The sequence below is a fragment of the Budorcas taxicolor genome, chromosome 4, assembly GCF_023091745.1.
Source record: "Budorcas taxicolor isolate Tak-1 chromosome 4, Takin1.1, whole genome shotgun sequence".
NCBI classification, from domain to species: Eukaryota; Metazoa; Chordata; class Mammalia; order Artiodactyla; family Bovidae; genus Budorcas; species Budorcas taxicolor.
The window spans coordinates 76847403-76859624 of NC_068913.1; the positions used below are offsets into that span (position 1 = coordinate 76847403).

At 49.3% G+C, this 12222-nt stretch overlaps 1 protein-coding gene across 1 annotated transcript in view; it reads left to right on the forward strand.

Moving 5' to 3' along the window:
* Positions 1-12222, forward strand: part of TNS3 (tensin 3) — a 185372-nt gene extending 173150 nt beyond the window's left edge. Inside the window, exons 26-32 of the mRNA XM_052638481.1 lie at positions 89-184; positions 1043-1120; positions 1879-1956; positions 5676-5844; positions 7944-8012; positions 8113-8139; positions 9462-12222. Of these exons, the coding sequence (XP_052494441.1) occupies positions 89-184; positions 1043-1120; positions 1879-1956; positions 5676-5844; positions 7944-8012; positions 8113-8139; positions 9462-9606 (662 nt within the window). The 3' untranslated portion in view covers positions 9607-12222. The remainder of the gene's footprint in view (positions 1-88; positions 185-1042; positions 1121-1878; positions 1957-5675; positions 5845-7943; positions 8013-8112; positions 8140-9461) is intronic.

Below are 12222 nucleotides of genomic sequence, written 5' to 3' on the forward strand. Positions count from 1 at the left end.
AGGGGCCAGATTCCCCTTCATGCTCCCTCATCCTCCCATGCTCTCATTTTTAAAAATGCTCTTCTCTCTTTCAAATCTCTCCCCACAGCTGGAGATTTGGCCAATGAACTTGTTCGGCATTTTTTGATTGAGTGTACCCCAAAAGGAGTGAGGTTGAAAGGGTGCTCCAATGAACCATATTTCGGTAAGTGGCTGAGCGCCTGACATGGTGTCTGAACCCATGAGCATGAGCTCCCTCTGGTTGGTCCACCACTCTGCTGGGGTTTCACTCAGATCATCTACTTTTCATTCCCATTTTTAGATCCTTCAATTATCATTTCGAAAATAAACTGGATATGAAATTGTTCTTAAAAGCATTCTTAAAACTAGGCAAATAAAAGGCACCGTGCTAGGATTGGAAATGCAGGTTCCATTAGGTATGGTCCATGCAAGCGAGCAGAGAAGTATGCACAAGGTTGGCAGTCCACCAGGCACAAGAAAAGCCCAGATTCCCTGTGAGAAGGATAATTTTTGACCTACTGCTGTTGCTACTGCTAAGTCACTTCAGTCATGTCCGACTCTCTGCGACCCCATAGATGGCAGCCCACCAGGCTTCGCCGTCCCTGGGATTCTCCAGGCAAGAACACTGGAGTGGGTTGCCATTTCCTTCTCCAATGCTTGACCCTACAGGCGTGTCCAAAAGATGGCATGCACTCACAGGCAGAGCTTGAGCAAACCAAAGCATCACCTTACAGAGACAATTCGGTGGTGCCAGTGGGAGCAGTCTCAGAATCAGCAGACTGTGTGACTTGTTCTTTATAAATTGGCAATGGCATATCTTTGGTGAGAATCATCTGTAGTCCTGTTACTTGCCCCTTCGCCGTCTGCTGAACTTGCTGCTTCATTGAAGCTTTGCACAAATTCCCACAGTTACTGAGTATGTAGGTTGCTAAAAATATAAGATGTCATGCTTTACAGCAGCCTCCTTTCAGTAGATGAATTGGCTGAGCAATGCAGTATTTAGGGCTGTGCTCACTCCTGTTTGCTGTTCATCCATTCACAGGGAGCCTGACGGCTTTGGTGTGTCAGCATTCCATTACGCCCTTGGCTTTGCCCTGCAAACTGCTCATTCCGGATAGAGGTATGCTGCCGCGGCCCCAGGGCTGCTCTGGCTGTCTGTGTGGGGTCATTCACAAGGTGCTGGAACCCACAGAGATTCAGTGAGAAAAATCAGACCAAAACTTCCTTTCTATCACATGTCTGTGGGTAAACCCTGAATAAGTCAGGTCAGGTAAGAAGAGGTGGCCCACTGCCCCTACAGCCTCCGCTCATATCTTTATATCATGGCTTTGTGAAAAGCTTTTGTGGAGCAAAGATTCTATAGCTCAGAAGTATAAAATGCTTGGACTCAGAGACCTGTAAGGTCATTTACATTTCATTTTTATAATTCTACAAAATCAGAAAACTGTTGATATTGTTGACTTTAGGTGCTAGATGAACTATTCTCTTTACCTTTGTATTTGTTTCAAACTATCCACGGGAAAAGAGTTTTTAAAAATAGTACCCACAGCATATGATCAGACATATCCCTGCTTTCCTAGGCCATCTCAAGTTCACATAATTGCATTATGTTCCAGAAAGATGATTAATTTTAAATATAGGCAGATGTGACTTAGTTTCAAAATGTAATTGTTCATATGAATTAATTCATAGATGAGAAGGGTAATTTTCTGGCCTGTCCCATCCCAGATTTTGCCTGAAGTGTGATGATGGCTTCTCTGGATGCAGCTGTTGTTGCCAGGAGGAAGGCCCAGCTCTGCAGAGCCTGCCTGTCACCCTCCGGGATGCGGTCATGAGCATCCACATTGTCATGCATTTTCTCGCTCCTTCTTCCTGCAGATCCGTTGGAGGAAATAGCCGAAAATCCTCAGCAAACGGCGGCCAACTCTGCGGCCGAGCTGCTGAAGCAAGGGGCAGGTCAGTCCTCGCTGTGTTTTCCTCTCCTACTGGCTCCTGGGCAGAGATGGGATTCCTTTCTTGCCTGCAGTCTGGGTTCCTTTCCTTGCTGTGTCAGGGGAGGCTTCCTTCTGTAGAAGCCACCAGAGGACTGGGCTGGGGGTGACGGGGCAAGTGTCCTGGCGGGAGGGCCAGGACTCCACAGGCTGAACAAGACCAAATTTAGTGGTATAAATGTCATAACCTGTGTTTCATTTGGGGAAATGGTCAGATAGACTGTGGGTAACATGCCCCTCCAGCAGATACATAGTAAAGTGATCAATGAGTCCACAGTTTGACCCAGGGTGACACCAACCCCCAGACAGCGAGCTACTGGGGGCACTCTTTTCTTATTAATAGATTTTATTTTTCAGCACAGTTTTGGGTTCATAGAAGGTGCTGCAGAGGTTTCTCTTATATCCCCCGTCCCCACACACATGCATAGCCTCTCTCAATTAACAACATCCTCCAGCAGGTGGGACATTTATTAGAGCTGATGAACCTATGTTGACCCATCTCAGTCACCTGGAGTCCATAGTTAACATTACTGTTCACTCCTGGTGTACGTTCCATGCGTGCGTGCTGAGTTGCTTCATTCGTGCCCTACTCCTTGAGACCCCATGGACTCTAGCCTGCCAGGCTCCCCTGTCAATGGAGATCTCCCTGGCAAGAATACTGGAGTGGTTGTCATGCCCTCCTCCAGGGGATCTTTTGGACCCGGGGTTCGAACCTGAGTCTCTTATGTCTGCATTGGCTATGGGTTCTTTACCAGTAGCGCCACCTGGGAAGCCCGTGGATTTGGACAAATGTTTAATGACATGTATCCACCATTGTAGTATCACACAGAATAGTTTCACTGCCCGAAACATCCTCTGTGTCCCACCTGCTCATCCCTCCTCCCCAAATCCTGGCAGACCAATCCTTTTATTGTCTCTGTGGCTTCACGTTTTCAGAATGTCATATGATTAGAATCATACAGTATGTGGGGCCTTTTCAGGTTGGATTCTTTCACTTAGTAGTATGCATTTAAGATTCCTCCATGTCCTTTTAGGGCCTGAGAGCTGTTTGCTTTTAGTGCTGAATAATATTCCATTGTCTGGATATACCACACTTTATCCATTCACCCACTGAAGGACATCTTGAATGCTTATATATTTTGGTAATTGTGAATAAAACTGCTATAAACATCCACATGCAGGTTTTCATGTGGACGTAATTGTCAACTCCTTTGGATAAGTATCCAGGAGCACAGTTGCTGGATCATATGGTAAGAGTATGTTTATTTTGTGAGAAACCACCAAACTGCCTTCCCAAGTGGCTGCACCATTTTGCATTCTCACATCAATGCATGAGACTCCCTCCTGCTCCACACCCTCCCAACAGTTGGTGTTGTCAGTGTCCTGGATTTTGGTCATTCAGAATAGGTGGTTAGTGGTATCTCACTGTCATTTGAATTTGCATCTTCCCAATGACTTATGACGTGGAGCATCTTTCATGTACTTGTCTGCCATCTTCATATCTTCTTTGGTAAGGTGTCTGTAAAGGTTGTTTGTCCATTTTTCAATAGGGTTATTTGTTTTCTTATTGTTAGATTTTAAGAGTCCTTTGTATATTTTGGTTCTTTGTGAGATTTGTCTTTTGCAGATACTTTCTCCTAGAAGGCAGCTTGTCTTCTCAACCTCTTGACAGTGTCTCTCAGCGCAAAAGGTTTTTATTTTAATGAAGCCCGGTTTATCAATGCTTCTTTTCGTGGATCGTGTCTTTTGTGTCTAGAAAGTTATCACCAAAGTCGTCTCAGTTTTCTCCTGTCTTATAACAGTTTTATAGCTTACACTGTACGCTTATGTCCCTTCTATTTTGAGTTAATTTTTGTGGTGGGTTTAAGGTCCGTGTCTAGATTGATTGTTTTTGCATGTGGGTGTCCAGTTGTTCCAGCACCATTTGTGGGAAAAGACTGTCTTTGCTGCATTGTATCTCCTTTGTTCCTTTATCAAAGATCAACTGCCTATATTTATGTGGGTCTATTTCTGAACTCTCTATTCATTCCTCTGTTCATCTGTTTGTCTTATTATTTCACCAATACCACACTGTCTTGATTACTGACATTTTACAGTAAGTCTTAAAGTCAAGTATTAATATTATCAGTCCTCTCATTTGGTTCTTCTTCAATATTGTGTTGACTTCCCTGGGTCTTTCATTCTCCATATAAGCGTTAGAGTAGGTTTGTTCATACCCACAGAGTAAGTTGCTGCAATTTAGATGGGGATTTCATTGCCTCTGCAGATCACAATGAGGGAGAACTGACATCTTAATTATATATTGAGTTTTCCCATTCATGAATGTGGAATATTTAGTTTAGTTCTTTGATTTTATTAGTGGGCGTTTTGTACTTTTCCTCATATAGATCTTGTACATACAATATTTTATTAGACTTATACCTATTTCATTTTTGGGGTGCTAATATAAATCAGGGTTGTGTTTTTAATTCCAAATTCCTTTTGTTCTTAGGGAAGTGATTAACTTGTATATTCACCTTATTCCTGCAGCCTTGCTGTAATTGCTTATTAGTTTCAGGCCAGGCCGTTATTGCGGCATTAGAAGCAGTCCTAGCAACCCCAGCTTAAGAGGGCTGTGGACAAGCCACAGGGTTCTTGTGGGTGCCCTACATCTTGACAGCAGGGACACTGTACTTTATTTCTGTTCTTTACCCACCTTTGTGGTCACGTGGCGGCACACCTGCCAACAGGTGTGACTGCTGCTCTGTCTCAGAAGTTGGGATGGAGGCGGAGCCAGTTCGTGGCCAGGCCTCCAGGGAGACTCTCCCAAAGGAAGACACAGCCCGGTTAATCGTTCCAGTCACAGGAAAGCACTTTTGCCTCTGTTTAGTGAATATCTAGAGGCCTTTAGAGATGGAGTGGAGATACCCCTACTTACTCTCAGAGCTACATCTGGCAGAGTGGGGAATGAGAGCGGCTCTGTTCCTGGAGAGGACACATCCTTGGGGAGTGGCCAGGCGAGGTCACGGCTCCTACACAACTGAACTTCAAGCAGAGTCTGAATGTCCCATGGTCACAACAACCCATTAACTTATGCAGGGAGCTAGGCTCAAAAGGCCTTCAGGCTGTTTACAAAGCCTCATTCACAATCAGCTCTTTGCCTCTCCACGGGGTGATGGCAGTGGACAAGCCCCCAGTGCCCTGCAGTGTGTGGATGGGACAGGCTGTCCCAGCTCTTTGCCTGCACACTGTATTCTGAGTCACTGCAAGTCATTTGTTCTCAGCGGCTCTTTCTGGATGCCTGTGCTTTTAGAACTCCGTGCAGGGTGGATATTTAGGGTCCAGACGGCACGCTCCCCTCTTGGGATGTTTCCTTAACTGCAGGTGTGGTTGGGCTCTCGTCCCACCTAGGCCCACACTGAGACTGAGGAGGTGCCTCCAGTGCCCCTACCGCCCCAGGGATGCCAGATATAAATAACTCAGCAGAGGTGGAAACGCATCCTGACCAGTGGGCAAAGTCTCCTTGACTCCAGTGCTGGGTGTGTGTGTGTCTCTGAGTCACTCACTCTCCACACCTTTGGAATTAGAAATAAAGGGCGCTTGCCTCAGATACACCTGGCCACGAATTTATGCACGTCATTCATAAGCCCCAGGGCCCTTGAGTCTAGCAGATGCATTAACGCCGCTTTCCTCTGTGTCTTCCAGCCTGCAATGTGTGGTACCTGAACTCCGTGGAGATGGAGTCCCTCACGGGCCACCAAGCCATCCAGAAGGCCCTGAGCATGACCCTAGTCCAGGAGCCACCTCCTGTGTCCACAGTCGTGCACTTCAAGGTGTCGGCCCAGGGCATCACCCTGACGGACAACCAGAGGAAGTGAGTGTGCACAGCGGCTGGGCTGCCAGGGTGGGCGGGCAAGGCTTCTGGCCTCACCTGGGGTTAGACCTCCTCCGGCTCTGCTCAGGCCCCTGGACGTGTGGTGGTCACCCAGGCAGAGCTCTGTGGTTCAGGAACGAATCAGTGATCCGGTCAGTCTGTGCTTTGTCCTGATGTTCGGTATGTCCCCAGAGACGTATATAAACTATCAACATTTGGCCCACGTGCTGTTTTTTTAAAGAATCAGTAAAATTTTTTGAAAGATACATAGATCTTTGAGTATCTCTTAGATAAACACACAGTGTGTGTGTAATCTGCAAATGCAAACATCTTTTAAGTCATTTCTGTGAAAACACTCTGTGGCTATGATAGACTCTGTTCATCTTTGCTTTAGTGTCATTACTTCTAACAGTTATGACAGAAGTTATAACTATTATCCTGTTTCAGGTAAGAGGGTAACCTTGTTAGATATTATTTCAGTATTCAGTTCATGTTAATTATATAATATATATAATATGAAAGAGTAATAAATGTTAATAATTATTAACTATTATTTAGATACTGTATAGCACTGTATCTTAGTTAGCAACATTTGAACATCTAGGCAGTAGATGCTGTTTCAGTTTCCAGGGACTTCCCGCCAAGCTGTCGCTCAGTGGGTTCCAAGTGAGCGGAGGTTCAGGGAGAGGGGGCACTTGTGGACCTCCAGCCTGAGCACAGAGCAGGGTTAGGTGCCTGGACAGAGCCTTTGACCTCAGGATGAAAGGCATTACAGAGGCAGTTTTTTATTTGCAATGGAAACAGCCTGCTGTAGTTAATGAAGGAGCCCAATCAGCTGAAAGCAGAGTGGTGGCAGGAGCTTCGAGGGGTAGGGTGCCACCAGTCTCCATGCCAGCTGGAAGGGCAGCGCCCACACCAGTGCCCGAGGAGCTCTTCCCAGCATGGCCCCTGCTCCAGAGCTAGCCCCAGGCTTGGGAGGGGCTCTGAACCACTGCTCTCAGGATAAAATAGGCGGGAAGTATGGGGTGGGGTGTGAGTTCTGCCGCTCAAATTGGGGTCCTCGCTTCCCTCTTGACCCAAGTGGTCCGCGCAGCGGGCTCCGCATGCCTTGCACTCAGTTCCCTCACATTTCAAGCTGCACTAAGGTAACCGTCTCGGAATGTTTGCAACTCGAATGAAATAGACACAATCTGTGAGCCTGGCTCGGCCGAAGTGTGGACACAGGATCAGGCGGGACAGCATGGCTTCTTCCTTTGCAGCCTCTATTTTCGTCTGCTACTGGTGTGCTCTTTGTGTACCTCTGGTTTCCCCATGTGCTTACAAAACCCTGAGGATGGGCTGTGCCTGCAGCGCTCAGGAGCTTGCTTTTTGCCAGATGGAACATGCCTGTACAGCTGATCCTGATCCTGTGTCCTCAGGATCCCCCATGGAAAGGTGCCTGGCTCCGCTCATGCCTTTCTCTTATGCTGGCCTCTGGGGACACCACCTCCCTCAGGAGGAGGGGGCACTTGTCCAGCTGGAGTGGGGAACACAGGGCTGGCCAGCTCAGAGGAGCAGGGAGGGCTGGCCACGAAGCAAAGGACGAGTGACAGGGGCTGGGACCAGTACAGAAGGGTCCTCTGATGGTTCCCCCAGAGGCTGTACTGGCCTGGTGTTAGCAGCACCTCCCAGTGAATTTAATGTGCACAGTTTACAGCAGGCCAGTAGATCCCTTATGGGGGTGACTGGGCTCCTCTTGCAGGAGAATGGCGGGCTATATACTGAAGCCCTTTTCACAGGCAGTCATCTAAGGCTGTAGATAGTTGGTGGTTTCCTGGGATGAAGGCAGGAAGGCCAGGACTCACTCAGTTTGATGCAATTTCTCCGTTTTGCTCTTCACGGTACTTGCGTTCACCCCAAAACTTGCTCCTTCCCAAGCGCCCAGCTTCATATGTCGGCTGATTTCTAGCAAATGTACACTCTACTCTTTTCTCCAGATGACCAGTAAAAGCATAAAATAGACTTCTGCCCCTGCTAAACCTCATGGGGGGGCCCTCCTAGGGCAGCACTGTCACTGCAAGACCCCAGTGACGGGCTTGTGCTCCCCTGTGTCCCTGCAGGCTCTTCTTCCGGAGACACTACCCTGTGAGCAGCGTGATCTTCTGTGCACTGGATCCACAGGACAGAAAGTAAGATGCCCGTATCCCTACTAAGCGATGCATGTGCTTCTTTGGCTTTTTAAGTTAATAAAGAAATTAACGTGACTCTTCTCTTGTTCTGATTTGCAAGGTGGGTCACAGACGGCCCTTGCTCGAGGTACGTTGCCAGCCTGCCTTTGTCCTCTCTCAGTTGACACTCACTCCACTGCAGATCTCCAAAGTGTTCTTTTTATGCAGAAAGGGCCTGCCAAGGGTTAACTTTTTTGTTTACTCTTCTCTGAATGAGCAAAACTTCCATTTGACCCATAAAATAGGGTATAAATAGCATGAAGCAGATTGCATGGCGTTTCCGGCAGTTGAGGAGGGGGTTGGTGTGTTAGGAGGGAGGGCCACGTGGGTGCAGTAGGTGTCAGTGCTTCCCAGACCAGAGGGAGACCCCAGCCCTGCTGCCCATGTAACCTCAGATCCCCCAGAGCTGTCTACACCCCCACAGGTGGCCATGTCTGTGTCACCTAAATTTGATGACCACAAATGTCTCACTGCAGGAGCCCTCTCCTGGGATTCCAAGTTTGTGTTTGTAGCTTTGTCTTGGCATCTGATAAAGTGCTAGGCCCCCTGCCCAGTTCCCCAGAAGGGGCAGTACCCCCAGGCCACCCCAGCTCTGGCTCTTAGGACCAAATGCGCTCCCCATACATGGGGTTTGCTGCCCCGGAGGGTCACTTGAGTGCCATTGGCCTGTCCCTCCTGTGGGGTGGAAACCACTCAGCTCAGATAAAAACATCCTTCATTTCTCTGAGAAGGAAAAGAAGGACCTTAGATAAGGGATAATCCAGGGATTTGGGTTTGGATAATGGTAGTTATTGTGTTGTTTGGGGCTCACGAAAGCTTATTCAGAAAAAATAGATTGTGCTGTTCTTTTAAACAGTTTCCTCTCCTGCACATATGTGGCATGGGGAGGGAGCCCCTGGTGTGTTTTTAGCACCCTTCATCCTCCAGCCCCAGTGGCTGGGAGTGTGGGCATCTAGGCAGAGCCCCCCCCAACCCCAGGAACCGAGGCTGGGGTGCTGGCGTCTGCAGGTGTCTGTGCCTGTCTGCGCTCGTCTGCTCTGATGGTGTGAGGAGGGAACAGGCAGCTCCTGTGGTGAAGCAAGGGTCCTCCCCAGATTCTCGGGACTGGTGCCCAGGAGCTGACGGGTCTGGAGGGTTCCAGCCAGGCTAGACCCAAGTCTTAAGTTCAGGTCCCAGTCTCATTGCCCTCCCAGCCCTGCTCCTTAGGTTCCTCCCCTGTGAAGTCTGGGCACAGCATCTTCCTGCCGGCGTGGAGGGGATATACGGGCAGGTGTCTGGCAGGGGATATTGCCCCAAGATTTTGGAGAGGTGGTGGTTAGAGGCAACGATGGTGAGGGAAGAAGCAGAGGCGTGCACCCTGTGGGAGGGATGGGCCTCGGCTGGCATGCTAACCCACCTTTCCTGTTGCAGAGTCTTTGGATTTGTGGCCCGGAAGCAGGGCAGTGCCACGGACAACGTGTGCCACCTGTTTGCAGAGCATGACCCTGAGCAGCCGGCCAGCGCCATTGTCAACTTCGTGTCAAAGGTCATGATCGGCTCCCCTAAGAAGATATGAGCCCTCACAGCCCAGAGACTCCAGAGGGGCCGATGTGACCCTGGTAGTCCAGCATTAGGAGGGAAAGGGGCTCCTCCGATTTTTGAAACATGAGAACAAACAACCTTGCCGCCTGTGGCCTCAGTTGAGGGGCACAGCTCATGGATGCACTTCTGTAGCCCAGTGCTTTCTGGGCAGAGGAAGTTGGACATCAGGTATGCCCATCCAGTCCCTGCTCGGGAAAGAACTATTCAAGGAGACGTGGGGACCCCTGTTCCTCGCACTCTGGTGTTTATTTATGGGAAGGAGGGGAGCCCAGCCTGCTCCCCGTGGCCCTGAGTGCCTCGTCACTGCCATGTCAGAGTGTTCCTGGCCAGTGGACACGCCAGGGCCTCTGTCCTCCCACAGTGGAGATATTGATTAACCTGAGAAGGGGATGCATGTTGGTTGAAGGTTCGTGCAGGTCAGGCCCTCCTGGAGCACTATGGCATCGTGGGCGAGGGGATGATGTGATGGGCGGCGAGGACAAGAAAGGTCACATTGGTCACGGCGAGGCCAGAGCCCAAGCGTGGGGACAGCTCCCCACCTCCGCTCACATACCAGGTCTGAATGGCACACTGGGCCATGAGAGGGAAAAGTGAGAAGATAGGAGAAAAGCCCCGTTTCCATATAATTTATATTTTACTTTTGCCAAGTTATTTATGATAACAGCTTACCTTTGTTATGCTGTACTGGTGTCTACGTGCTGCCGTCTGCCAAGGTCAGGGTTCTAAGACAAGCGTCTACCCCGGCAGATGTACCAGGAGTGCAGTATGGACTCTTGGCCATGCTCTCAGCTGTCATTGCCCGAGGGTGGCTGCCAAAACTGGCTTTGCCTCAAGCAGCCTTCTAAACGCTTGACCATCCATATTTGGTTTCCACAAGCAGCCTTCCAAACACTTGACCATCCACGTGTGGTTTCCTGGCTGCACATACAGCCTTTCTAGGGAGGAAGGCCTTGAGGGGTGGGACATGATTAGTTTGAGACTCAGGCTTGCTCTGTATCGCTGTCCTCGGCCGTCTTGGGGCCCAGAACTGTTGACCTGCGGGAGTGCTCGTCTGTCTCCACCCCGCCTATCGTCTCCCGTTGGCATCCATGTGTTCTGGCACCTGAGCAAGGGGAGGTTGCTCTACACTGGTTCCCAGCTCTTCTGTATCATCTTGGGCACCAAATCAGGCATGCTGTTTATGCTGATGTGCATGTTGCTAAGTGGAGGTCTGTCCACCTGAATCTGTCAGTGGTCAGAGGTTTGGGAGAAGCCAGTGGTCTTGCAGGCTCCCCAGAGCAAGAGACAGAGCTGGGCAACGTCGTCATAAAGCCCTCATCTCCTTCCCATCGCCCCAGACGTTCACGCCGTGGCTCTCCATCCCCGAAGAACTGTCCATCTCCTCCGCTTCCCAAATCAAGTACCAGCTCTTCAAACACCAGGAATCACCGCGGCAGTCATCACGCTAGTGTTTGAAAATGTGCTCTGTGGATTCTTTGTTTCTAAAGTGGGGCAGAGACAGTTAGCAATAGCAGAGGTGGGATCCACCGAATCCAGTGGGCACTGTTTGTGTGTGTGAGTGTGTGTGTGTGAAAGCAGGTGGGTGAGTCCACTGTTTAGCTCCTATTGATGCACCAACACAAGTGCCTCGTTTCTGTGCCAGATGTTTGCCTTGGTCCTTGTGGGCCCTCTTCTCTGACACGTGGCGGCACGGCCAAGGAGAATGTGCCGGGGCCTCCAGCATTTCAGTTTTTCATTCACAGCAGAACTCAGCGAAGAGGAGCAGAGGTTTGTGCTGGCCCCCAGAGGAGCCTTCTCCTGAGATGCTGGTCCACAAGTCTGACCCAGAGACTGCAGGCCAGGTCCCTTACCCTTCTGACGGAGGAAGAAAGGGCTCACGAGGGGTTCTGGACTTAGGAGCATCAGCTGCCCCAGCCACAGAGGGACCTTCTCCCACCCCTGGCTGTCCCTGTCCAGATCATGCAAGCCATGACATTTGGTTTTTAAACTGACTGGCAGCTGAGCCTTTCACTCTCAGTGGTCAAGGAAAGTTCCTCCCAGCAACCGGCTCCCTCTGGAGTAAGGAATGAAAGGAATCGAGTTTCCTGGTTTCTGAGGAGCTGGAACAACAGTGTGTTACATAAGCATAAAATGGAACAAGACAAGTCCATGAACTTTGTGCTCAGACCTTGGGCAGCCCCACCACCAACACTGGCTCTGGGCAGGCAGGAAAGAAACATCCCCAGGCATCTGGGGTGCCCATGGGCACAGGGGTACTGTGCTGGATTGTGTACAGGACTGCACCCCACTTGCATCATAGCCTCATAGCCAGAGCCTGTTAACCTGCTCATTAACCTATGCTGTATTCCTCCAGTGTTAACCTGTAAACGTGTTAAGTCACACCGCATTTAAGGGTCTCCGTGTGTATTCTCGGCATCAGAGACCTCACTGTGTCTCCTTCTCTGCCTTACCTAGTAGTGGATATTTTTACTTTTCTTATATTGTAAAGAATATATCCAGTATGTAAATGAATGTTCTATAAATCCTTTGTATAGTCATTTTCTCTGCTCTTTAAATATCACCTCTATTCAGAGTATAATAAAAGTATAAA